Here is a 27,222-nt window from a genome sequence, read left to right as displayed (position 1 = left end):
CACAAAATAATGCCATGTCTAGAGGATCAGGCAGTGACCCCAGGGCAGAGCTGGAGAATTTGCCTTGAGTGTTTAGGAAATCTTCTCTAAAGGCTGATGCAATGAATTCAGAGTAAATTATAACTGGTTTCCTTTTGTCAGCTGCTAGACTCGCAGTGATTCCAGAATGAAGTTATTTCACGTGCTTCAAGAAGTCAGACTGTTCCCAGAAGTAATCTGAGACCCAAAATTTTGCTCAATGAAAAATACTTGGTGCTCAGGCAGAATCAGTGCAGGCAGATATTGGGTAATTCTGCAATGAATGCCAAGGGACATTTTTCATGTTTGTGTTGGAAATGATCCAACTTTAAAATTTTTAAAGTAACTTTAATAATGGGTTTGTTCACCTTTGCCGAGGGGGAATTAAGGCTTCGCTTTAAAAGACTGTTCACTGAAAGTTTGAGTTTTAATGGGTGAGGCCTGATGGGCTTCAGTCAACAAAAAGATTCCTAGACTCTGAGAGTTTAACATCTACAGATTGGGAGTAGCCAGAAGATACAGAAGAGACAAACAGACATTAAGAAACATAACTCCCTGGGGCAGTCAGAAACAGCTGGTTTGGGAAAAGGTTTATAAGAAAACCAAAGAATGAGGGCCAAAATAGCATTGAAGGCAAAGGGACCAATAACTAATAGGAGACTGAATACTAAGAATTGTGTAATATAGAATCAATGAATAAGAATTTGATTAATAAATTAATTAATTATTATTAAATGAATAAGATGATTAAATGAATAAGAATTTCTTTAGTTTATGTATAAATATGTGAAAAGTCTGCTAAATAATATGCATGATGTCATTTCCTGGTCAGGAAAGAACAGTAACAGCTGCTGGCACCAGAGACAGGGAGGAGATGCTGTGTGCATTCTGGTGCTTCTGGGGAGGAAAGACACCCATTTCTGGCTCTCTTCTTGCTCCCTTTTTTTGGCCTGTGGGGCCAGGAAGGGCCAATTAGCTCTGATTGCCAGTTTAACCTGGGTGGCAGGTGCCTTTGGCAGCTGTGAGGGTCAGGGTCAGCTTTTCAGATTTGCAGGTGTTGGGAGATGTGTGGTTTGTGGTCTCACTCATCCTCCTTTGTGAAGGCTGTCCTTAACAAGACCCTCACACTGAGCCACTCCTGGGGCAGAGGCAGGAAAGGAGTGGGGGTCTGAGCCATCCCCAGTTCTCTCCCCAGCCTGCTGGAGGCTCCTTGTCCTGTTTTCTGTGCTGGATCTCCCACTGTGTTCCCCAAAGAGCCAGCTTGGCATATGTGGACAGCTGTTTAGTATCATCCAAAAATGTAAGTTTTTCCTTTTGCCCCCCCTTTTTAGGCTCTTCTTGTCTCCCTCCCCTGATTCTATTGCTTCATTCATTTGGGGTATTTCTTCCAGCAGCAATTGCACATCTCCTCTGGCTCTTGTTTTCCTTGTTCAGTCACAGGAATTCAGACTATTTCCTACACGGCTCAGGTGGAGCCCAGATTCAGTTCAGATGCCTTTCCACTTCCTTTCTGCCCCAGGGAAATTTAAACACCCCCACAGAAAAAGCTTCCTATTCTTTTTATCCTGTATGTAAGAAAAGACCATTTGCTTTATGAGACATGCTATGGCTTTTCTCTCCTCGTATTATGAACTCTTCAGTGAAAAAAACTATTTATTTTCTCTCTCCTATACTCTGAAGTATATTATTGATCCCATCAAAGTTATATATATCAATTACTATGTTTTTCACCCAAAAAGAAATGGGAAAAACCTTAAGGTTGCATGGAAAAGTTTGGTCTGAAATATTTCATTCATCAAAGACATTCTGAGAAAACAGAACTGTTCCAGTGAATTTTTATTGTGGTTTGAAGTGCCAAGGAAATAGACACAGAGCTTGAAGCTTCTGAATCAACTTCTTAAGAAATGTTATTTCTACAGAGACTAAACAGGTATTTCAATTTTAAGCATTTTCAGGGTGACAAGATACAGACATATCAGAGTATCTCCAAAATGTTCTGTCCTTACAAATTAGCAGTATCATTAAATAATGAGGTGCATGGATAGGTTCCATCCTGTGCCCCAAGTAGGGGAATATTAAGTGCTGAAAGGAATGTGATGTGCAATTAGCTCAAACTCTCTTCTTTCTTTCTTGAGTTCCACTTTTTTTTTTTTCCCAGGAGGTCTGAGTTACTCTAAACCACCTGTCAGAGATCTCATTTATTTTTTGAGATGTTGTCCATTGCTGCTTTGTGCATTATTCAGAAAGAGAAAAAATAATGAGTGGATAGATTAAAAAGAAAATAGAAAATTAAATAGAAAAAGAAAATCCTGAATATTTACCCGATTTTCACATCTGATCTTTGACTGAAAAGGCATCTCTCAGAGTGGCATTTCTTCTGGCTCATAGTCAAAGTGAAGGGAAAAAAAATCTCAACTGGATAAAGCTTGTCTGCCTATCACTGCAACCTGAAAACTTAGTTGCTTACTATCACAGACTCGCCAGAACAAAGCAGACACAAATTTTCCACCGTTTTAACTTTGTTTATGAACACTACAAAAATTAACAATGTCATTTTCTTCACTCTAATTCCATGCCCATCTCTCTGAAGGGCAAAACTGAGCACCAGATGTGTGCAGCAGACTTTCTCCTGGCCTGATTTCAAGATGGGATCTTAGAAAGGGATCTGTCCCAGCGCTGCTGTTACTTTGGGGTATTTATTTGGGCTGGGGGGAGATGTGTACCTTTATATCAGCACATCCACCTCTGTTAGGGGACTCATCCTGATCCCAGCAGGATTTGGTTCCCTTGAGCAGAAGTAAAAGCTTGTTGCAGCACACCTACTATTGCAATAAGGACAAAACCCAGCTTTTTTCATACTTCAAAGCAAATTCTCTGCAAGAAACTCTGGGGTTGCTTATGTCAGAGACTGACACAGTACTGAATCTCCAACCCACAGCCTGCTCCTGCTGTAGAGCTACAGCCCTCTGGTGGCACCAAATCACTTATTTTGTGGAGAGCTGCATAATATTATAGGGAAAAACTCACCTTTGGGCTCTGACCAGTCACCTGGTGCTGCCTGGAGGAGTAAGAATATCTCTGGGGGAAGAGTCCAAGAAGCAGGGTGCAAGTCAGCATCCATCTGCGATGCACTACATAGACAAGACCCCCCAGATAAAAATTTCTAGAGCAAATTCAGTGACTGAGTGAAAGGATACTTAAGAAGTGGGAGGGTATTTACCTCACAAAGACTAGGAGAAACCTTAGAAATCATTGTCCTGAAAAAATTATTGGCCCTGGGGACGAGGTTAGTAATGAACCCCTTAACAGTGTTCTGACAGTCAGCAATAAACTCTTCTCTCTGCTAAAGGAGACTGAATGAAACATCCCTCAGTCCTGGGTAGTGTTTGTTTAGCTTGATATTTAAAGTGTTCCAATGACTGAGATCTTGTGATATTTTATTCCCTCTACTTCATTAGAGGAACAATTAGCCTATTTGTCTTCTATTTCATTCATAGCTTATATTGCACAGTTTAAAGTCATTACCCCTTCACCTATTTACTGTGATCATGGAAAAGGAAAAAACACACAAGACTTTTATTTATTTTTTTTTTTCACTGTGCTGGTCTCTTTCATATTTGAATATATGTTCTTTGAGTCTTCCTTAAAGCTAATCAGCACAAATTCATTTCATCTCTCTGATCAATCGTATTCACAGAAAGGTTCTGCTTTGAATGTCTTCACAGCAGTTTTTTCAGATAGGACATGGCTCTTGAGCATCAGTTTTCAAAATGAAGAATTTTAACCTCAATTTCCACCTATGAGATCTCAGCATGAAACACTTGTGACACATTTCATTATCGCGTCCTCTCTGAAGTTTTGTTCTGGACCAGAGGGACAGGAAACCCTGGGCTATAGCATCAGGCTCTGAATAAAGCAAGAATAACTTGAAAAGACAGCAAGGGTGAATGGAGTGCCTCAGCTGGGCTGTACTGGTAGATGAGATCGTTTTGTAACAGCTGAATAGTTGTACCAACAAGCTGTCATATTATTGCTGAGAAAACACTGAACTTGGAGGATTAATTTGAAAACTCTGAGCACACAGCTTGGGGGGATCTATTGGACTCTTACCCTGTCTTAACCCACCAATGTAGAAAAGGTTTTTGCCACGAGAAAAGAAACAGAACTGGAAGTCCCCAGGATAGGGAGGATACAGGAGCTCCAAGGTTGCCCCACAGCAATGGCCAGCAAAATGTGGCCAACCACAGCTGGGACTGGATGAGTTCTTATCAGAAAGATATGGTTCCTTTGGATTTTGGCATTTTTTAATGCATTTTATGAAATTTTATTTAGTTTGAGAAACTTGTGTTGACTTAGGCAAGCAGTAAGGAGTGCAAGCAGGCTCTTGGCACTGCCAAAATATACTCAAGTTGTGCACAAGGGATATAGCCAAGATAGTTTGCAAAGTGGTTTATAGCAACACAAGCAATTAAAAGAGAAACAAATCACCCTCTTGTACCAGAGATTTACTGAGCTGTGCAGCAGCAGGTAAACACCCACTCTGGGGTGATGGTGATGTATCCTATACTGCATTTACACAGCAAAGAGCCAGCCTTCAGATTTCGTTGCTGGAAGGAGTCACACATAAACTGAGGACAAAGAGGGAAAGTGCAAATTGTTTCTCTGTGTTCCTTCTTGTTTATACTGCGGGCATTAGGGTAAAAAGTGTTCTTTATATAAATGTCTTCAATACTCATTGATTTAAATCTAAAAAGGTTTCAAGCAGTTGGTTAGCTGTTTCATTAATATCTATACAGATAATCTTTCAGTCTTTGGGCCATCTCTAAATAGGAGTGAGTGTACAAGATCCCTGGGTAGGTAATTCACCTTTGTGGTCCATTAGATGAGCCAAATAATTCAGTGCATAACAGAAGCAGATTGATTTTTCTGGGGTGGTTTTGATTCTTTAATTTTGAATATAGTAACAGCTGCAGTCTGTCCCAAACTGGTTTTCCTTTTAGGCTACCTTACTCTGATTTGCTGCATTTGTATTCAGTTTTGGGCTCCTTGCTCACAAGAAGGACGTGGAGGGTCTGCAACACAGGTCTGATGAGGAGGACCTGAGGGAGCAAGGAGTGTTTAGCCTGCAGAAAAGGAGGCCTGTGGAAAACCTTATCTCACTCTACAACAATATGAAAGGAGGTTGTAGTGAGGTGGGGTGTGGCTCTTCTCCCGAGTAACAAGTGACAGGATGAGAGAAAATGACCTTAAGTTGTGCTAGGGGAGGGCTAGATTGGATATCAAGCAAAAAAATTTCGCCAGAAGGGTTATCAAACATTGGAACAGGCTTCCCAGGGAAGTGGTGGCATCATCATACCTGGAAATGTTCAAAAATTTGTGGATGTGACACCTGGGGACATGGTTTAGTGGTGAACATGGCAGTGCTGGGTTCTTAGAGGTCTTTTCCAGACTTAACAATTCCATAATTTCTGTGATCTGTGTGTTCACAAGCTGTCTGGAGGCTAGGCTGACTCCTCAAGTCACCTCCATCTCAAAAAGTCACTAACACAGGGCCTGAGTCATGTAAGCTTGTCTTGGCCCTGGTAAAGCTGCATCTATAGCAAGTCAGCAACAGAAACTGCCCAAGTTTGGAAGCAGGGATCTCACCCTAGAGACATGCATGTAACAGCAAAGCATGATATACCAAACCCAGATTTTCCCAGTAGAAGGCATGGGATAATTTTCAATAACAAAAACTGGGACTGCAAAGGTTCCTCTGCAGACAGACCACTCAGTTTAGGGACATGGTGAGGCCCTGAAAAGCCTATCCTTTTACTATCTAAGGACTTCAGGTCAGCTTGGACTCAGTGCTTCTTCCAGCCACCAAGAAAGAGATGCGATAGCACTTCCATGGGCTTTTATTTTACTGAAAGGCTGACTAAAGCCATAAAAACTCTTGCCATGAAAATATACCGCCCACAATCCAGCAGAATCTACTTTCTGATCTCTTCTGGAAGACTAACTTTGTTAAAAGCTCAGCTGCATTGTTGGAGTAAGCAGGCTGGTCCAGCCAAAGAGCTGCAAATGCCGATATGTTTGTGCAGCATGGAGACCAGTGGTTTCACGTTCACTGGTTCATAAAGATCCCAGACATTTCTGAAAGATCTGTCTCTGTTTTGCTGTTTATATAGTTTGGAAGCAGACTGTGGAGCTGCACAGTCTGTGTGCACAGCCTAATTTAATTTTGTGAGAAATCATTTGATATTTCCTCATGGCACTTCCAAATAATCTGAAGCAGAATAAGAAATACGGAGGAAATGTCTAATGATTTTCCCCCTTTAATTCAGATTTAGTAGCAGAGAACCCAGACTTTAGAGTCACCTGAGCTCCAGCTGCTTTCTTCACTTCTGTACTTGCCAGCAGTGACTTGAGCTCTGTTGAGCTTCAAAATACATGTGATTTAAATATTCATTTAAGATATTACCATTAAAAAGGGAAATTGACTTTTATATGAATTATTAACAGACATCTCAAAATTGGAGTATCTGGGTGTTGGGCTTTTTGTCTGGGCAAGTAGATTAGGGAAGAACTGGTCCAAGAAATGGGATTTTTCAAAATGAAAGACAGGAAAAAAAAATACTAGAGGAGATGCATTGAGAGGAAATTAAAGCCTCTCAGGGAATGGCAGCACACAAGACTCCATCACAGTGGAAGTAAAGGAAGAATGGTGGCTCTCCATGGGATAATATGGAAAGTCCACCATGGGATGGCATGGCTTTGGGCTATCCCCAAAGAAAGTGGCTTGCCAAAGAGGCTTTATTAAGCCTGGGGTTTTAGCTCCTCTGCTGCTTGGGTGCTTCTCATGCCAGGTGGAATTAACCTGCAGAAAGGCCTGACATGAAGCCTGAAGTGAAAACCAAATGCCCAAATCTTGCCCATGGAGCTGGAGTAATAGTTATTTTTATATACTATCCCGTTATTCTAAATGATCACAGAACTCAAATAACAGAAATCAAGGCCTGCCATCCACTCACACCAAAATCCTGTCTCAGCAGAAGGCCTCTGTGCACAGCTCTGGGGACACCCCCGTGGGACAAAGCTTTCCCCCCAGCACAGCCATGAAAGGCTTTGAGCTCAGCCTCTAAAACTGCAAAGCACTTGTTTTGTTTTCCACGGATAATGCTTTAATCCAGCGGGTGAAAGCTGGACGTTGCTCTCTTTTATCCTGGCTGTACACAATTGCAATGCTGGAAAAGAAAAGCCCCTCGCCCTTCTGTGCCCGCTGCTCCTCCGAACTGCTGACGCCTGGATGGGCAGCTCCAAGGCGGGGCCATTGGGATTTATTTAGTTCACTGCCGCGGATGCTGCCTTTAGTGCCACAAACCACCCTGGAGACCAGCCCTAATCGTCTGGGGGTGTGATTATGTTCAGCTCTTCCTCCCCAGACCCCCCAGACACAATTCAGATCCAAACTGGAGAGACAGGCAGGCACACAAGAGGGGACCCCGGCACTGCACAGCCCCTCTGAAGCCATGTACAGGAGCAGCTTCCTGCGCGAGGTACGCAAGGAGAAGTACGAGCGCTCGGATGCCTACGATGAGCTGCGAGGCTCCCCGGAATTCGACAGCTTGGCCCAAGCCCGGGGCTTGGAGAACCTGCAGGAGCTCAACGAGCGCTTCGCCAGCTACATCAACCGGGCGCGTGTGCTGGAGCAGCGCAACAGCATCCTGCGCAAGCAGCTGGAGACCTTCCAGCGCATGGATGAGCTGGTGGGCTTGGACGAGGCCTTTGCTGGGCAGATCGAGTTCAACCGCCAGCGGATGCGGGAGCTGGCTTCTGACCGAGCCAAGCTGGAGCGGGAGGAGAAGGATGCCCAGCGCATGCTCGACGAGTACCGCAACAAGTAAGGCTCGAGATCCGTGGAAGATGGGTGGTGTCGTTTCCACAGGGAGTCTCTGTAGTGAGGATGGGTTCGGTGTCACCAGCTCCTTCTTGTGCCTGGGTCATGCCTCTCCAGGTGTATCAGGCTTGTCAGGAGGGGCCCCACGGAGAAAAGTAAGGTATCAGGAGTTAGGGAGCTGCAGCTCTGCCTTTTGTGGTGTCACTGCTCCTAGATGGGAAAATGCCCTCCCCGTTCCACGGCAGCAGCCCTGGCACACGCTGGCTGCAGTTGTTCATTAGCCTTAGGAGAGCTGTGCTCTGAGCTGCAAAGGGGAAGAAACTCATTTGACTACCAGGTGTCTCAAAGCAAGCCTTGTGTCTGAGCAGCCCAGAGTTACACCATGCCAAACATCTCCTGACATGTGCAGGATGCCTCTGAGAAGCTCTTACTTACAGCCACTATAAGTCTGTGCCAGCCACATCTGTGTGACATGAAAAGAAAGAAGATACGTTTTTTCCCTGGTGTGTGAAATTTGCCCTCCTCTTCTTCCTTGCATTCTGTATTTCCATCTCATGCCACTAAAACAATAAGACCAGGCTTCCCCTAACTTCACCTCTTTAGCATCTGTGGCACCATAAATCAAAATGCAGGAGCCTCAGATGCTGATAGAGATGAGTTCCTTCCCTCCAGCAACAGGCAGTTTTGGTCACATGGCTTAATTACACGAGAGTTGGTAAACATTGCTCATAAAAGGGCTGCTCACAGGACAAAAGGATCTAATCCTCCTGTTTCTTATTGGTCAGGGATTTTTTTTTAACCCCCCAAATGTCTGTCTGGCTACTTCACCCATGAGAATTTGCACGCTGCCAAATGAGCAGCCACCTGGGGGCTGTGAGCTACAGCACACCTATAGAAATGCCAAGCCCTGGTCTCTCTTTCTCATCTGACAGGAGAGAGCAGCCCATCCAGGTGCACTGAGGCTTATTGCTGCCAGTTGTCAGATGTCCACAGTGTCCTGACTCAGGCTGGGTAATAAGCACCTGATTAGGCAGGATTGTATTCCAATATTTATGAGCAGGAAATTCAACTATGAGTCAATGCTGTAATTTAACTCTGAACTTGACTCTGGAGCTTGCTCACATGTTTTAATTACACGGTGTCCATGAGTATTTGACTAAACTCAGTACTTAATTTTCTAGCTGCATATTAGTTGAAAATCTGTGTGAATACAGGATACCTCTGTGTGAATACAGGATTGGTAATGTGACATAAAGTAATTTACTTTTATTAGGGCTGCTTTATGCAAACTATAAATAGGCAGGGAGTAATACAGGACATTGAAAAATCCAGAGGAGGAGACAACACTCAGAAAAGGAAAGAAAGATGCTAAAGGGGTAGTTAGTGGCTTCCTAGAAAAAAAGGGATGGTACTTTGTTGTACAATCCTGGGATGCTCACTCAGCAGCTGTAAACAAACGTAAGAAGGAAACTTTGCTTATATCCAAGCCAAAAATTGCAATTCAAAAATTAAAGATACATAGGGCCATGACAATGGAAGGACAGTGGCTGCTTTTTAACCAAATGGCACCAGTTGGTTTATACCAAGAAGTGAATTTTGGTGGGTTTTTTTTTTCTTGGGAGCTGCTGAATTTGACTAGAAGACAGACGTGAAAATTTCTTCAGTGCCTGAAAAACTTGGTCTGGTTTTAAGCTGCAGGTTTTAAAACAAGGCCAGTGCCCTGGTAACTTGTACTCTGCCCTCTTGTTGGCTCTGATTTCAGCTCCTGAAAGTTATAAATAAAGCTCCCCAAACAAAATCTGGGAGGAATAATCTTCTGTGCCCTCTTAGGGGCTGCTGAAACCAGAACCATTCCTGTGCTGAAGACTTACTCTCCTCCCTGAGTCTGCATTCTGTTGGCAACAGGCACTGTGGGTTTCCTGCTTCATCTTGAACCATAAAGCTTTTGGTGCACTAGGATTAAAAAAATCTCTTAGAGGGGAGCATTGTGAATCAATTAATTGACAAATGTCTGTGTCCTTAAGGAAGGCAAAGAATTTTGACACTTAGAACCCATTCTTTCACTCACCTTCACAACTGGAGAAATAGATTTATATCTAAGTAAACCTCTTAAGCTGCATTTATATAAGTAGGCCTTTAAAATTTGGATTTATATAGAGTAGGGCCTAAGAGTACAGGTCTGTACAATTAAATGTTCATATACCATAAAAAAATAGAACTTACATTAAAATTTATTTTAAATTCCCTATGGTCTCATTCATAGCTTTTCTCATTAACATAAACAGTTCAGACTCTGTACCAGGGGAGAATTCTTTATCTTGAAGTTGCAATGCTGGGAATAGTTTGGCTGCATCTCATCTCATAAAAAAAACTAATTATGCTACTTTTATTGACCATCACTGTTATAGCAACATTGCCTCTGGCTGTGGGAAAGGACTGTATTTCCCTCTCCATGATATTGGGAAAGATGCTGGAATCCAGATTTCAGTGGCCTTGACTTCAGAAATTAAAATTGCTAATCAATTGTTTCATTAAAAAATTTGTGAACTGCTAATACAGTGGATTTTGAACATGCAGTATGATTCCCTGGAAGTTGTTGGACACAGTAATTGGCACAGCTCTTCCCAAGATGAGCTGCACGGTGATACTCTGATGAGCTAACACCCAACACGTGTGAGAAAACAAAAGGAAGTGGGGAAACACAATAGCTAGGATATGGGGACTCCACTGGCAAAGCTGCCTTCCAGCCCTGTCTGCAGGGATTGTCTCAGCACTGCTGCTGCTTCTCTGGGGATAGGAAAGACTTTATCCTGCTGCAGATGAGGTGAGGAGCATTTGCCTGCCCTCCACACTCTCCACAAACTGCCAGGACCTTGTCCTGTGGCTGTCAGCTGCTCAGCAGTGGCTTCTTGATAACACAGGTGGAATCTGTTCGTAAATCAGCAGAGCACAGCCCTCTTGGGCTCATCTGAGCACTCAGGGTATGATGCTGAATGACAACTATTAGTGGCCTGCCCATCATCCTTGTAGGAGCTCTGTTTCATAGTCTGTGCTGTCCTTGGCACCCAAATTGCTGCTGTCTGTTGAGAGAAGGTCAGTGAAGTGCATCAGGGAAAGGGAACATGACAAAGGCAGTAGCCAAGAGGAGCAAGAGCTCAGTAGGATTCAACAGAGAGGCACCATTTTTCTCCAGATAAAAGGCTCAGGTTTGACACCAAATTGAGCATCTGGCCATTGTGCTTTGCTGGGATGGATTGTTACTGTCTCCTCTTTGGAGGGCAGCGAGCCCTTGAACTGCAGCAGAGGCAGCGTCAAAAAAAATGGGGTGATGGAAGTCTTTAATCCTCTGGTCTGCTTTCTTTGAGGCTGGCACCTCCATCCCCTCCATTTCCTTTCCCTTATGCAAAAAAAGCCCAAACCCGTTAACATCCCTTTTCTTTCAACACTCCAAAAACATTTGTAGCTGACCTAAAGCTACCTGACTAGGTGAGAAGGTTGATGTTTTGTTGGCTTTTTTTTTTGGTTTTTTTTTTTAATGAAACAAATTAACTTCATGGCTCTTAAGCTCCAGGAAAGTCTGACCACTAACCATCTAATAAAACAATTTTTGGACATGTCTATCTAATTACCAAACATCAAAATCAACTTTGTAGCATAACGGGGCTGCGACTTGTCAGCCATTGCATTTGCAGATACATTTCAGCAGGCACAGGGGCATACTGAGGTCTCTGAAGCATTTCAAAGGGGTTCATAGCACTTTTGCACTGATCTGCTGGAGAAGATTGAACATCACTTGAAAGAAATTCTCCTTCAAAGGATAATCACACAGTACTAACTGTCTCAAGCTGCCAGGTGGATTTACGGCTATGTGGCACAGCACATATTTGGGTTATTTGAGAATGAAGGAAAATGTAGCTGAATATTTTAGTCATTGAAAGCTATTTTGAGTGAGGATCTAGCAATGAGAGAGATCTGAATTACATTAGGGCTGAGGTTTGCACACTGAATCCATAGATGGCTTTTATTGTAACTGTGTGTTTGATTTTCACAGGATGCCACAATTTGCTTCATTCTTGCTCAGCTGTCAGAAACTATCTAAGTTAGGAAAGTGTTTACTGCCAGCTGCACACAAAATAAATTTAAATAGATAGAAAGCTGTTTGGAGGTTAGCTACTTGGTAAAACAGCTGAAACAAAGGCAGTCTCACTTTGAAGCTGAAAAATATTGTATTCTTAGAAGTGGAACTGGTGTTAGTACTGTACGCCAAAAAAGGACATTGTTTTAGTCTTTTCAGCAATTTGTTAGAGTGATAATGAAATAAAACCTTGCCATTTTCACTTGGTTCTTTGCTCCTCATGTAAGAACTGAAAACAGACCAGTGACCAACCCTGCTAATATTATGGGATTTCAGAAGAAGTTATTAAACCAGAGACCAGGTTAAATCCATTTCCTTGCTCTGCCAATTTCTTCCTTTGCGGTCCTGGTCAGTTTTTCAGTGACATCATCCACTCAGCTTTCCAGGATGTGTTGGAAGACATGAGAATAACATTGATTGTTTGTCCTTCAGGAGATGAAAAGGAAGAACTGAGGTTGACATGATCATTGTAACTTGATCCTTGATGTGTTCAGTCCAGGAGCTGCCAAGTTCCCTGCTGACTGGAGCAAATCCCTTTGATGTCACCAGCACATCTGGGCTGGATCAATGATTTCAGAAGACAGACAGGGACTCATGTTCAGTTCTGAATTTTGGTTTGTGTTGGTGTCCATTGCTTTTACTGCAAATGACAGTCCCTTTCCACCAGAGCTGGCTTGTCACCCACCAGAGTGTTTCTTGTAGAAAGTAAGACAATGACAGCTTTTTTATATCTCTGTACCTCTATTTTTTTAGGGGAAATAAAGTGTTAAATTCAAAGGGTTAAGACTGTATTTCTGCAGCTGTTGGAGTTTGATAAGCCCCTTGTTCAGTACTGATGGCAAAGTTTTGTTGCCTTGTATTACGCAGTTGCTTCTGGCTGGTTGTTTTTCAGGGGCTTTTTGTTTGTTTCTTTGTTTGTTTTTTAATGGAGTCTCATTAAACCACATCTACCGTTAAACATTTCATGTGAGGTTTACTTAAGGAAGGGAATTAATTACAATAATCAACAATTAAGTTTTGTACTCCTTGGCTAAAAGGATTTTCTAGAAGATAATTCTATTTACATACAAATGCAGAGCCCTAATTCTTAAAGAATACATGCAGTTTCCTCAAATCAAAGATAAACACATTACACATCCATCTCAGCACCAGGAACATGCACATTAAGAACTTGTGGACATTTTATAAAAGCATAAGGATAGTTGGTGAAATGCAGCTCTCACTAAGGCTTCTCTGTTGTTTTGACCAAGCTAAAATACAAGTTACCATTAGAGGGGACATAAAGCTTGACCCATCTAAGCTTCCTAACGCGGCGTCGCTCCTGCACAGTCGATATGTGAAATCACAATCTTCGTGTTTAATGTGCCTGTCATTAAAGTGCTTACTGAACAGCAGCAGGCATAATAGGTAACCAAGAACAATGTAATTAAATGGTCATGTGCCAATGTAGCAAATCCTCACAGAGTAACCACTGCTGGATGGCTGTCACTGTAGTCCAACACCAATGGAATATGCTTTTATTATTTAGGTAGGTCACATATTCTTGGCCATTCTGTGAAACATCGATAGAAAATGTATGGCATTTCATTGTACTCTGTTACATAAGCTGAAGACAAGAATTTAGGCAATTCTGAAATGACTCTCAGCATCTGGGACCAAAAAATAATTAATGCTAATGCATGAATAAATCTTTTGGGCCCTTTCAAGATTCCTGTTCTCCTTTAGCGTGAAGCACATCTTGTGCATGGCAGAGCAGATAAAAATGCAGTTTGCAGAGGGATGAACTGCTGAACTTTATCTCTTTTTCTCTACTTGCAGGTATAGAAATGAACGTGAATATCAGCAGAGGCTAAAAGAAACCCTGGAGCGCCTTAATAAAGTAAGTCTGGGAAAATGCCAGGGGAAAGGTGCATAATTTTTGTCCTTTGGTTTCATTTACTACAGCGAGCTGCTTTGAGGAATCAGTGGGAAGATAAAATGTCAGAGCAAGGCATTTCTTGTCATTGTGCCCTTCTCCATCCTCCCCCTTCCTAAGCCTCGTGTAAGTGTCTGAGCCTCGGCATGTGCGTACCTTGTCCCCACGCTCTTAAAATAGAGACACTGTATTAAAATACAGCCAGTAGTGACAATCATGCCATGAAAAATTGCTGATTAAGTTCATGTTTTGAAGCCTGGAGTGTCTCAAAGCTCCTTAGTCCCTTGAAGGATATGGTCAGCCCTTCCCAGGACAGACCCTCAGCTTCCCATTAGGTTTCCAAATAAAAGAGAAGTCACAACTCCCCCTCATTTATATCAAACTACACTTTCTTAAACTAATACCATGGGAAAAGCAATAATAAAAATAACATTTCATATACTATAAAGCTCAGAGAAAGATAAAAGTTGGCTGAAGTCTTTTGTAAGTCTCCAGCCCAGGTCTGTAAAACTGAAAAATCCTGATTCATCCTCTCTTGCTGCTAGCCTTCATCTGGGTGAAGAACATATTATTATGTCTTTCCCCAGTTCTACTTTGCACAGGCTATCCTTCATCTTCTGTATTGGGAAACAATTAAAGGTGGATTAAATAGAGATTATTTTTTTATTTCTTTGTTACAAATGGCCGGGCCTGCTCTGCTGGAGCATTGTCATATCAATGATATGCATGTTTTATGTTAAGAAAAGACAGAAAGCACACTTTAGCATTTCTATCTCCAGTGAACTCTTGACATCCTGCATCAGTTCTGTTCTCCAGAACAGCCTGCTCTTGAACACCCTGCAAAAAGCCCTTAAAAAAAATTGTGAAGGTAAATCTTTTGTATAGGGGTTGTTGGAGCTGGTAAGTCTGTATTCACAGATCCTCTCAACCAATCATAGCTAGAGAAAATTTGGTTGATTCACCAGTCCCAGGCACAGCTCACAAAATCTTGAGGCACAAAGGTGTTTTTTATCCCAGGATGTCCCTGGCCACCTCTGTCACAGCAGCTCCTTGCACTAGAGCACCCAGTGCTGGAGGGAATACAGCTGGATTTCTGTACAGGGCCCAAGATGTAGCCTGAAAACCTGCATGTGCAAACTCATTCTTTGTCTGACAGCTGGGAAAATACTGGTTCTGGAGAGATCTAAGGAATTCCTCTTCCACAGTAAACAAAAAACATTGCTCCAGCACATGGATCAGTGTGTTCTGGAATCATCACATGAAGCAGAATGGCTTTGCAGAAGTTGAGTGATTAGCAGATACTGCAAAGTTCAAAAGGAAATGGGCAGACGCTGCACTGTTCTGACACTCAGCTCCACCAAGGAAGCTGGTCTCTTTGAAAGCATGGAATAAAAGCAGAAACATTTTTCCCCTTTGAGGGGACGTTTGGAAAGCCGAAACCTGCTTTTGTTTATCGCCTGCAGAAATATTTGCTTATAGGTATTATCTAAGGTCCTGAGGGCTCTTTTTTGGCTCCCTCCCAGCATGGCCATTGTCCTGCTGATCTTCCTCTCAATAGGAAGGGAGAGGAGTGCAGAAAAGCAGCGGGCATTCCTGATGGCTGGCTCTGAATGTGCTGGGCTGGATGTGTCTGAATCAGCCCCTGGCTCACAAAGCAGAGCCTGCTGGAGAGTTCTCTGCCTGGGAGGCTTAGCAGCACAATCAGACAGCCAACATCTGCACATTTTTGGAGCAGCGCGTGCTGTAGGCATGCAAAGGGAAAAATCCTCTCCTACCAGTCATATGCTGCACCCGCAGATCTCAATGGCTTGTTTGCAACCCGTGATAACGCTCACAGAGGTGTTTTTACAGCTGATAATGGCACATGGGTCATTTGAAAGAGATGCCTTTACACACTCCTTTTTTAATTCTTAGAGTTAAATGCGGAAAGCAGGACTTTCTCGAGGCAAATTGCAAACTGGTGGAGGAACTGGCAAGTTTTATAGAGTTGCAAGGAAGATTCTGTTAAAATCTTTTGAGATGCTTTCTCAAAAATTATATTTTGCAGTCTTAGTTAACACCAAATCTAAAAAAGAAATAATGTATTAAATAGAAAAATAAAACATATCATTACTCTTACATGTTTGTAAAATATATTGCCAAGTTCCATGGAAATGATCCTAAATTCCTGGGTTTGTGTTAAATAACATAACGTAGGAAAAATCTAAATTAGGTCTTTGAAGAGAAATGGAGATTTCATTGGATTTGAAGACCAATGCCACTCATACCTATGTACTCTGAGATCATGATTGCTAGTCAAATAATTTGTTCTTTGAATTAATTGAGTGTTAGGAACTTTTGTCCTCACAAATCCCAAAGTATTATAAACCTATGCAGCAAGATGGTTTTTTCTAAACCTCATCAACTGTCATTTTTATTTCCAGAAATGGCTCCAAATTAACTGTGCAAATATTTGTGGCGTTTGAGAACATACGAAAGAGAGTGCAAATACTTTGGACCCTCCTGGGTTTTTAGGAGGACTTCTTTACTGGGGATCTTAAAGAGGCATCAGGATACCTCAGATCTTGTCATGACACCAGAGAAATCAATGCCTTAGTCTGCTGATGTCATTTGTTTAAGACTCATCCACCCTTTCAAGATTTTAACACCAAAATCTGGTATTTCAAAGGCCCACTGCTTGTCTCCCAGCATTATTTGGACGGTGCCAGTGCCAAACTGTATTGTAAATCACATTAGTGCAGAACATGGTGGATGACACGCCTCCTGTTTGCTGGTTTTAGGATGCTTCTGCATCTCCCAGTCGGCTCTAACGCTGCAGGCAGGCTGGCCTGTGGGGCTGCTGCTGTGGGCTCGGCACTCCAGGCACACCAACCACCCTGCCACATGTTCTCTGCATTGCAGGAAGCTGATGAAGCCCTGCTGTGCAACCTGGAGCTGCAGATCGAGTCGCAGTTCCTGCAGGATGACATTAACGCCACAAAGGACAGATACAAGAAGGTAACTGGCTGAATCTGCCCTCTTCCTTGTAGAGAGATGTGGAACTTTGCCCTTCTCCGTGATCAAAGGGTGGCAAAATAAAGAAAATGTCTTTTGTGTTTTGGTGGGTGCATCCAGCACTGTTTATTTTCAGTGGGCACAGCAGCTGGAGGATGGTTTCCAGCACCCAAACTCACTTCTCAGTGTGCAGTCACTACAGCTGCAGCAGAGTCTTGAATTTGTCAGCCTGGTATCATGGTTTAACTAAAGTGCTGATGAAGCTGTCTTAAATTTCACATCGCTTTCATCACCCAATTTTTTGGGACAGGGCACCCCAGCTGATCAGCAGACATCCACCTGTGGATGTATGATTCCACTGCAGCTGACTTTAATGTGTTGCCTCCTTCCTGGGAGAAGTGTGAGTCTTGGGATGAGGCCACTGTCCCATCTTTGCTGCCTTTGAAAAAGCATTCTTGTGCCTTTTTTTTCAGGCCACATGCAAAGGTATTCGTGATCCTTATTTTGAAAATCTCCTGTGAAACTGGAAATCATGGAATCTTTAATTCTATGAACTGTATAGTCCTTGGACAAAAGTCTGTGATATAGCCCAATATGATGAAACTCTTAGCACTCCTGCACTCAAAAGCAGGTGTAAAATTGCTTTCCAAACCCAAGTCTGAACATGAATTGGACTTTTATATGCTAAAACATTACATGTCTAGAAATAAACCCCAGGAGCACATGGAAATGTCTATCTTACTATGGCATTTTCTAATGAAAATGTTCTTACCTCATCACAGAACCTCATGGAAATCCAGACCTACGTCAATGTCTTGCAGCAGATCATCCAGACAACTCCTCGTGTGTCCCCAATAACCACTGGCATATGTGAGGCAAGTATTGCTGCTGGGAAATACATGCAGCTCTAAGTAAGGAAGAGATAATGTTTATCCCTCAAGCGTCCCAAATCCTTTAACTTCCACACCAAGGCTAGGTGAAAACTGTCAAAACAATGTGCAAGTATTGAATAGTGAATAAAGGAGAAAAGAAATTAACTGTAGCTTTGAAAAACTCTATCAATGAGGAAAGAGAGATTAGCTTTGTCAGGTGCACTCCAGCATACATATTAGCCCCAAAAATGTGTGATACAACACATTGTTGAAGTAGTTCTGCTTCTTCTCTGAGGAGGAGATGGCAGGATACATGAATGTTTGAAGAGAAAGGAAATCTTATCCTGAAAGGGTGAGATGTGGTGAAAATTTAATTCAAATTAATTGATACAGATGAGGTGAAAACTTGATGATTTCCACCAGTATGAGTGGCTATGCCAGGAATGTTCATTACTTGGAGGAAGATATGAACAGGTGTATCTACAAGGTCTAAGCTGTATTTTTACAGCCTTGCCATCTGATATCTCTATTCTTAAAGCCATGCCACCATTCAACAGAATTTGACTCGAGGTTTAGTATGTCCTTTGCTGTTTTCTATTTGTCTTCACCGTTGATTTCCAGTAGTGCAATTTCTTTTGGCTCTTTTTAGGAGTGAACCATACTTTCCTGTACACACATTGTTTTCTTCCAACCAGGAAAAACTGATAGCTGAGAGGAGGATCCCTGTTCTGCAGAGCCAGCTGGAGGAATACAAGAGCATCCTCTGCCAGCTACAGGCACAGAAATACAAGCTGCAGACAGAGGTATTGTAATCACTAGCTGTACACACAACCATGCTGCTCATTGACTGCTTTTTTTATATGGTTGCATGGTAAAACATCTAACATGGCTTTAACACGGTTACGTTAACTTGGTGGACTTGGAGGTGTGTTTTCCTTTTAGATTTCCATCTTTTTCTTCAGCTGCTTCATTCCCATTCTCTCAATGGAACAAAATGTCAGGTTTAGAAGGCCAGGGAGGGCTGTAGGTATTGTAGGTGCAATGAAGCTGTCTTTGCTTACCAGAGTGGCTGATGAGGGAAGTTTTGGTTTCCATGATGCAAGTGGATTCCTGCAGGACAGAATCAGCAGGATATCGTGGATGGAAAAGTCTCACAGGGCTCCTATGACTTTCTTACTTGCTGAGCTCTGGCTGGAAATTGGCTCCATGAAAAGTGATGGGGAACCCTCAGGGCTCTGCCCAATCCTTTCTATCACTGCCACATCCAGTGCTGAACTTGCTGTGGGAAGGACTGGACGGGTTTGGGGAGGAAAACTGAGAGGGCTGCTGAGCTACATTTGGCTTTCTGCCTTCATCCAGGTCACTGCTGAGCATTAAGCCAGCACCTCTCCTGTGCTTGGACACTACCAGCAGGAAAAACCACATGCTTTTTGCCGAGCCCTGATTTGCAGAAAGTGTCTGGCCAAGACTTTGACTAGTTGTCCTTGCCCACCTCCCAGCCAAACCTGCCCTAAATCAACCTTCTGTCTCCAGCCAGTGCCTGCAAACATGAGTGCAGTGCAGGGCCAAGGGTGACAGGAGGTGGATGAGCAGCTGAAGGCTGCAGTAGATAGAAACCAGATCTGAATAGTTGCCAATGGCATCTCTTCCTCTACAGAGGTGAATATATTTTAGCAGATGGGGTGGAGAATGACCCCAAATATAGCTTCCTTTGTGCCTCTAGTTGTCCATCCGGGTGAGAAGAAAAAAATATTGACAAAAACATCTTTTGGTGGGATTTTGAGCTCCTTTGGACAGCCATAGCAGCAGCTCATAACTTCCTGAGCATAACTTCTTTCATTAGGGGCAGGACAGTGTATTTTCCTTGATCTCTTTCTCATGTCTGATGCTCTGGTGGAAAGGACACACACACTCTGAGATGGACAAGAATCAATAGGGAGATGAGATAGTGAATCAATACAGAGAAAAAGGGGAGGAAATCAGCTGTCTGCTGGCAGATGGAGAGAGGCAGCCTTTGGGGAATTAATCGTGCTGCTTTCAAAATCAAATCTTCCCACCCCGTCTAGAAAGAGATTATTCATTCATTCATTCATTGATCATTCATTCATTCATTCTTGTGCTTTGAGATTAGAAGAGTGAAAAAGCTTTGTGTGGAGGTCAGTAACACAGTTGCTTGTGATGGTGAAGGCTGGTCTGATGACAGGTGTCATAGAATTTCTTTGCTGTCCTGTTTCTGGACCTGATAGCCATGTGCCTAAGAGGTCATGAGCACTGAGCAGAAAAGAGTCTTAATCCACTTGTACACTACAACATCACCAAACTAATGCCAAGGGACAACACTCCTATATTTAGGCTCTTATTTTTTTTTTTAATCTTGTCTGAAGCATATAGAGATAAATCAATTATAAAATAATTCATTAGTCACTTATTGCCCCTTTAACTTTTAGTGAGTTCATCTCTCTGAAATGTAGTAAAAAAAAATAAAAAAGATTAAGTAAGTATAATAATTAGCTAAAATAGCAGAAGAAAGTGAGAGCAGAGTTACAAGGTGAAATATCTTACCTGAAACTCAGCCCTTATTTTTGGAAGGCGACTTTTGCCACCTCCTGGTCGATGTGTTCCTTGGTTTTATCACTGAAGTAAAAAGGCTGAGGAATTGAATTCAAAAGAAGAGTTCTTTAGTTAAAATGAGAACTTAGGTGTAATTTTCCCTGTCTGCAGACCACAGAGAAGGAGGAGTGGGTATTTCTTGAGCTCATCTTCCCAGTTAAGAACTTCTACTGTCCTTGATGTTTTTTGAATGATTGAACAAAGGTAGTGAAATTGCTTCTGTATTTCAGCAGTGCAGCATCACATTGTAATAAAGCATCACTTGCCTTTCATTATGCTTAAAATATGGGGATGGTGAATTTTTCAAAGCTGCTTCTTTCACCACCAATTTTATTTACCAGACAACCATGCTGGAGCAAGCAATTAAAAACACCCAGGAGAGTTATGACGATGAAATTCAGCTTTACAATGAGCAGATTGAAAACCTTAGGAAGGGGATAGAGGAGGCTGAGAGGATCTTGGAGAAGTACACCACTGACTGCCGCCAGCTGGTGATCTACCAGCAGTCCCTGGAGAATGAGCTGGAACGGTACAAACGGATCATCGAGAATGAGGACAGCCGGTAAGGCTGGATGGCTGGGCACTCACAAAGGGAACAGTGGCCTCTTTCATTTTGAAAAATGTGTGTTTAAGGGCATTTGGTTCACTCAAAGCTATAGCATTCTCACACCTTTCACTGGTTGATATCCAGGGACAGAAATCTAAATTGATGCAAAATCTGGTCAAACTTCTGCCAAGGAAAGGGTCAGAGCCATTTTGGGCTTCTCCTGTCCGTGCAGTCTCTTTTCTATGTGCTGTCCTGGCATCAGTGTGCAGAGGTCAGGAGCACACAAAAGCAATCTGAACATCCTTTCCTCAGACTGGGTGTTGGTGACACTTGCTCGACATTACCAGCAGGTTGATTTTTGAACGGTGCAGACAAAACAAATGTCCTGCAAAGCAAAACATTCTTCACAGCAAAGCCATTCTTCAGGCATGGGGAGAAAGAGGAAAAATAGAAGAAATTGGTAGGGATTTGAGTCGTGCTTAAACCTACAGAGGAGTACTGTCTCCCTCTAATGTCAACCATCAGCCACAGTGGAGAAAAGGATCTTTCACAACAGCAGAGCCAGACCCCTGAGCACCCAAACTACTGCTGCAGGCTGTGCAGAAGGTGCAGGGGAAGAACACTCCCTAAATACTCCATCCTATATGTGGGGAAGGGGAATTTAATTAATTTTCAGAGTCTTACTTTGGACACTGAGTTCTAGTTAAAAGTATCTCAACAGGGTAATTCTCAGTGCCAAAAAATATATCAACACAGGGTCTCTGAGAGGACAAAATATCTCAAATTCCAGCAGAGCAGACTGGGGAGGCCAAAGATACAATAACTGTTTTGCAATAGGCCTGCCTTTCAATTTTAATTTTTAACCCTTAATACTACTGACTCCTCAAGTGTTTTCCAAGGAAGAATGCTCCAAATTTCCTATTTTACCAGCCAGCATGGTAAAAATGGATTCACAGTTCTTGCTGACCTCTGGTAGTCTTGGATTGACTGTTTGCCCATCTAAAACCTTCCCATCTTTTCAAAGTGCCATGCTAAATGCAAAGCTGTTGCTGCATGTTGTAATTGCTGGTGTACTTTACCTAATGGAGTATCCCATGTCTCCTGCTGGCAGAAACCAGCCTCACTCCTGTAAAGGTGCTGTGGCTGTCTTAACTTTCCCCAGACAAGAAACAGCTTCCTGTCATGCTTTTTGACTCCTCACCATAGAGAAGTACATTTCTTTAACCTCTGTGCTTCGTTTTGCACAATTTCACTTGCTTTCACTGAAAACGGTGGGGAGACAACTGATGGATGCACGTGTTCTCCACAGGTTAAACTCTGCTATAGCAGGAACCCCAGTCACACTCTTCACACAGATATACCGACCTGCCCAGCCTCAGGCTTCGAGGGGAAGAGGTAAAGCTGTGGTGTGTCTTTTCTGTGTCTGTCAAGAGAAGCATCATTGTATTTTAAGCTGTTTGTGCCACTAGTCATGACAGCCTGACTACTGTCTTGTAAATGCAAGACAGGTTACCTCAGCTGGCCTTGAGACAAGCTGTCAAAGGCCAAAACCACCAGCAAAAGCATTTCTTTGCTAATTTCTACAGTCAGTACTCAGGCCAATCAAGAGTAAAATCAAAAGGCACCTGAAATGGTGGGGAGAGCTGCAGGTTTTGTGCTGACTCATTCTGAATTTTTTGTTTGCGCTTCAGTGATGTGCAAAGAGCCCCAAGGTGTGTTGGGTGCCACAGGCAGGCAGAGGGTCCTTTTTGAGGCTTGTTTTCCTATGAATGATGTCTCCTCTATGCTGTGTGTTGGCTTGTTGGAATGGGGATACTTCTAAACCTGGTACCAGGGAAATGGCCAGGGCTAAATGAGCAAGACTTCTCTTGACAAAAGAGTTGGTATGATAGGTTTTGACATATGGGATGACTTATATCCAAGGCTCACTGGGGTTTTACTAATGACAAACTGCCTTGAGAAAGGAGACAAACCATCGCATGAGGGATGTTCTTGGAATGCAGCTGTAATTTTTCTAACTGCTGTGTGAACTGTAGCAGTTTTATACTAAATGGTTCCATAATGCCCGAGGCCAGATCCTCAGCAGCTGTAAATAACTGCTGTTGTGCAAAGTGGTGTTTTATACCTGCTGAGGATTTGGCCTGTCTCTAGACACACCACTGATTTCACCTGCTTGACGGGCAGGGTATTTCATGTGTGTTATTGTACTGTGGCAGGGGACAAAACAGCTGCCTTGGGGAAAGTATCTTAATATCTGTCTGTCCCCATGTTCTTCTTCTCAAACCCTGCCTCCTCTGCTCTAGCTGCTCATGCCATGGAGATCATAGCCTGCCTGTGCTCCTCCTGCTGCTAGGCAGTCATGGGATCCGTGGCTACTGATTGTGCAGGAGGTCAGAATCAGCCTGTGGGCAGGGGGTTCTAAGAGCTCAGTGACAGTGTCTGAGTGAAGCCATTGTGGGTGGGTGGCTTCTCAGCTCTGTGGCCACCAGCCACTGCTGCTCCCTCCTGACATGACTCTCAGCATCTGTCCATACTCCAGATTGTCAGGAGTGGAGATGCCTGGCTTGCTTTCAGCCCCCTTGGATACAAAGGCTCTCCACCTGCAGCAGTGAGGGCAAGAGGCAGCTCTGGCATTTGCAGTGACTGTACTCAAGCACTGTTTGTTGTCTCTTTTACTTTGATTTTTCTTCAGATATCACCCAGGCCATGCAAGACATCGCCAGTGTAAAGCCCAGACAAAAAGCCCTGACAAAGAAAATTGCCAGGAAAAAGGAGCTGATGTCAAGAGACATAACCGACAGTCACTCGCCTGAAAGAATGTACGAAAGAACTCTGGAAGGTTTTGACCAAGATCAGATGGAGTTTAGGCACGAAGGCTCAGTCAGGTGTGAACCTGAGCAGGAAGGACCAGAATTTGATGAGAAAGAAATGGGCCCAGAGGACGTACCTGACGGAGCCCAGATAAGCAAAGCCTTTGATAAATTGTGTAACATTGTGAGGGAGAAAATAAGAGTCTACAAGAGACCAGAGGCTAAGCCTGATGCCCATCCCAAAGGGCGTTACGTACTGGTGACAGGGGAGGAAGGCCGTGAAGAACCGTGCATCTTGGCCCCCTCTATCCCGCCTGGGGGAGGGATCACAGTTTCCACTGGCAACGGGAAGGTGATGAATGGTGGTGACGTGGAGCCCATACCAGAGCTGCCAGAGCCTGCTGAACCATCTGAAAAAGAGAAAGGGGAAATCTGTGAAAGGAGAGAAGAGTTTGAAATCCCAGATAAACAGAGAGAGGAGGGGAAAGAAGACGTGCTTGAATGGGGGAAAAAAGCAAGAGGAAAAATTGAGCAAATTGCAAAGTACCCGGACATCTCTGAGCCTGAGCCAGCTCCTTCCCCCGGTCTGATAAGCCCAACTGAGCCAGGACTCCTTCGAGAGGCAGAATATGAGCGAGAAGATAAGCAGGGCCTTTTGTTCAGGGAGGCAGCCTTACCTGGCTCTATGAGCTATGAGAAGGTGGAGGTGGTGGAGTCCATTGAGAAGTTTTCAGATGACAGAATTCAGACGTACGAAGAGACAGCAATGATTGTCGAGACAATGATAGAGAAAACAAGCAAGAAGAAACCAGGTGACAAAGGCTCCTAAGTGACACATACCCTCTGATAGTCGACTTGTCTGGCATAGTTATTAAATGACTGTGTTTTTTTCCTGACCGAATGATACAGTAGTGAGATTTTTGCTGTTTGGTATGGAACAGATTGAAACCTTGATGGCAATTCTGTCTGATGTAGGCTCACCTTTGGTGCAACAACCATTAGCACTCTCCAGGGCACATCCTATGCAACTGATTTTCATGATTAAGACACATGGAAAGTAATTATTATGACAGAGCTGCCTGGCTTTCCACAGTATCCGGGACAAATTTGCATATTCCTCTACTGCTCCCATAACTGCTGTACGACCCCCCATCTTTGAGACAGCTGCAAATGTCAACTTGTCACATCTGGTTCATTTAATAAAAGTTTTGCCTTCTACTGAAGATTGTCACTGTGGGTTTATTTTGCCTCTAACATTGACTCACAGTTGCTACTTGTAAACATCACATGAGTGGTGTGCGGGAGTTTTCCAGGGAAGGGCTGGATACCTCTTAAATAACCTGTTCCAAATATCTCCCCCTTTCAGTGACTTTAAATAGCAATGAGCTTGGCAGACCTTTCTTTTTGGAAATAAAGACAAATTTCCTGTATTCAAAATATGTTCTTACTGCAGATCTTCTCAGAATAAAATTCCCTGAGATATCCCTTATAAAAGCTACTATTTGTCCTTCCCCAACACAACTAATTTACTTATGGATGCCAACGAGCATTTTGAGCAGACTGCAGCCAAAGACTGTGTGTTTAGGTATTTTCTTAAGTATTTCTTTGGACTGCAGAGTTTAATACTGCCACAGGACCCTGTCTCACTCCTGTTACTTGCAGTCACACAGAGCTCCACAGGATTGTTGGAATAAGCAGTGCCTTTCCACCTCCCCATGCCTGGGGAAGCAAAAAGCAGCACTTGCAGCAGCAACAGCTTCTTGCAGCACCCAGAAACCTTCAACTCAAGAAAACAAACAAACAAAAACACAAAGAAAAAATCAGGGGAAGGAAATCTTTCTCTTGTATGTGTGTAAATAGTGAGCTCAACTTCCAAGTGCTCATACACCAGTCAGGCCTCAGCTTGACTCCAGGCACAAAAATGATCCCACTAAAGCCCAAGACTTACTGAAGGGCATTACTAGATTAGTCTCGACACATTTCTTGTCCAATCCCAGTTCTCTAAGTTTTCATTTCAGCTTCCAGCATTGCTGTGCCTTTTCTTTCTGCCTGTTAACTCCTGTCAGCTGCAGCAAGGCAGGGCTAGAAGCCATTTGAGCTGACAAGCCTGAGCTTCAGGGCTAACCTCTTCATTAAATGCAGATTCTCAATGAAGTGTTTAAGTGTTAAAGTTTTACGGTGAAATAGTTGCAAGCATCTATTCAAGAAGAGACTGGAATGATTCTCAGGTTACTTCAGGCACATTCTCACTTCTGAGGCAACCAGAACTATATCAGGAGGTTCCCTGCCAGACTGTACAGCTGCAGACATGGCAGGACATTATAAAATGAAATGTACTTTCTGCCATGGGAACACAGGAGCTAAAATGTACTGAAAAGGTATGGATGGGAAGTAGAGATGAAAAAGGAAACGGGGTTTAATGTGGTGGATCAAAGTGCTCCAAACAGCAGAGGAAAAAAATCTGCTACAGCATTTCTTTGGGACCACAGCTGCTTATGAGCTGCAGTGCAAAACTGTCACAGTCTCAACTCCTGAGCATCCTCCTGCCAATGCAGCTCAGCCCCTGCACTGCTGCTGCCTTTGCAGAGCTGACCTTGGAGCCAATGGCTTCAAACCATGTAAATAATGCCATGCAAATTAAAAAAAAAAGCTCCTCCCAGCCTGTGGCTTGGATCTTGTATGTGCCAGATTTTCAGAGAGTTAACATAAAGCACTTTACTCTTTATCTCCTGCTATCAACTCTTTTGGAGTACCTTTATCTTCTCTGTGTCCAGTTTATGCAGGATACACATTTCTTTACCAGTGTAAAAAGCAGAGAAGTAGGAAGTCATCCTAGTGAGAGCAGCATCTTACCTCCCGTGTACCCTCGGATAAGCAATGATGATAGGACCTGCTAGTTTGTAACAGCTCTTTATTTTACTGATATTATAAAACATCATCACAGGGCTCACCTGTTTTGCATCATGAGCTTAATTTTCCCTTTTATTATAAATACTGACAAATTAAGTTTATTTTCCATCAGCAATACCATAAAAACTCAGTCTAACTGGACATATTTTTCAGTGATCCCTTGAAGTGAAAATCCCCAAGGATTTGAAGTAGATCTCTGTATTGTATATAAATGTAGTTTTATATATATAATTATATCAAAATTCACTATTTCTGTATATTACTCATTATTTTGATTTTTCAATTACTAAATTATGCCAGCATTATGAAAATATGGACAGCCATCTAGTTATTTTGCTGCTTTATAAGATATTTAATAATTGAACAGACAATTGCAAAATTACATGAATGCAATGGAAAGTCATGTACATGTTCATTTAAGAATTCCACATGGACTTTTCTTATTCCAAAACTTTTTCACATTTTTAGAAGTCCAGTAAAAACTTTCAGTAACCTCTTTCTTTGATCACATACACACAGAAAGTTACGATGT

The 27,222-nt window shown here is 42.8% G+C and overlaps 1 protein-coding gene across 2 annotated transcripts; it reads left to right on the top strand.

Moving 5' to 3' along the window:
• Positions 1 to 1,146: 1,146 nt before the first annotated feature.
• On the top strand, positions 1,147 to 25,003 carry BFSP1 (beaded filament structural protein 1). 2 transcript variants are annotated; one of them, XM_088053244.1, is made up of 8 exons: positions 1,147 to 1,318; positions 13,851 to 13,911; positions 16,849 to 16,944; positions 17,724 to 17,816; positions 18,509 to 18,616; positions 20,765 to 20,985; positions 22,280 to 22,365; positions 23,663 to 25,003. In XM_088053244.1, coding segments are annotated over exons 1-8 (1,614 nt in total). In that variant the 5' UTR covers positions 1,147 to 1,316; the 3' UTR covers positions 24,610 to 25,003. The 2 variants fall into 2 exon arrangements, with proteins under 2 accessions (XP_087909370.1, XP_005525480.1); XM_005525423.2 differs by lacking the exon at positions 1,147 to 1,318 and adding an exon at positions 7,268 to 7,900.
• Positions 25,004 to 27,222: the final 2,219 nt, after the last annotated feature.

The sequence above is a fragment of the Pseudopodoces humilis genome, chromosome 3, assembly GCF_049639895.1.
Source record: "Pseudopodoces humilis isolate 2021_Gansu_Grassland_sample_001 chromosome 3, ASM4963989v1, whole genome shotgun sequence".
NCBI classification, from domain to species: Eukaryota; Metazoa; Chordata; class Aves; order Passeriformes; family Paridae; genus Pseudopodoces; species Pseudopodoces humilis.
This window is presented reverse-complemented; position numbering and strand designations above follow the sequence as displayed.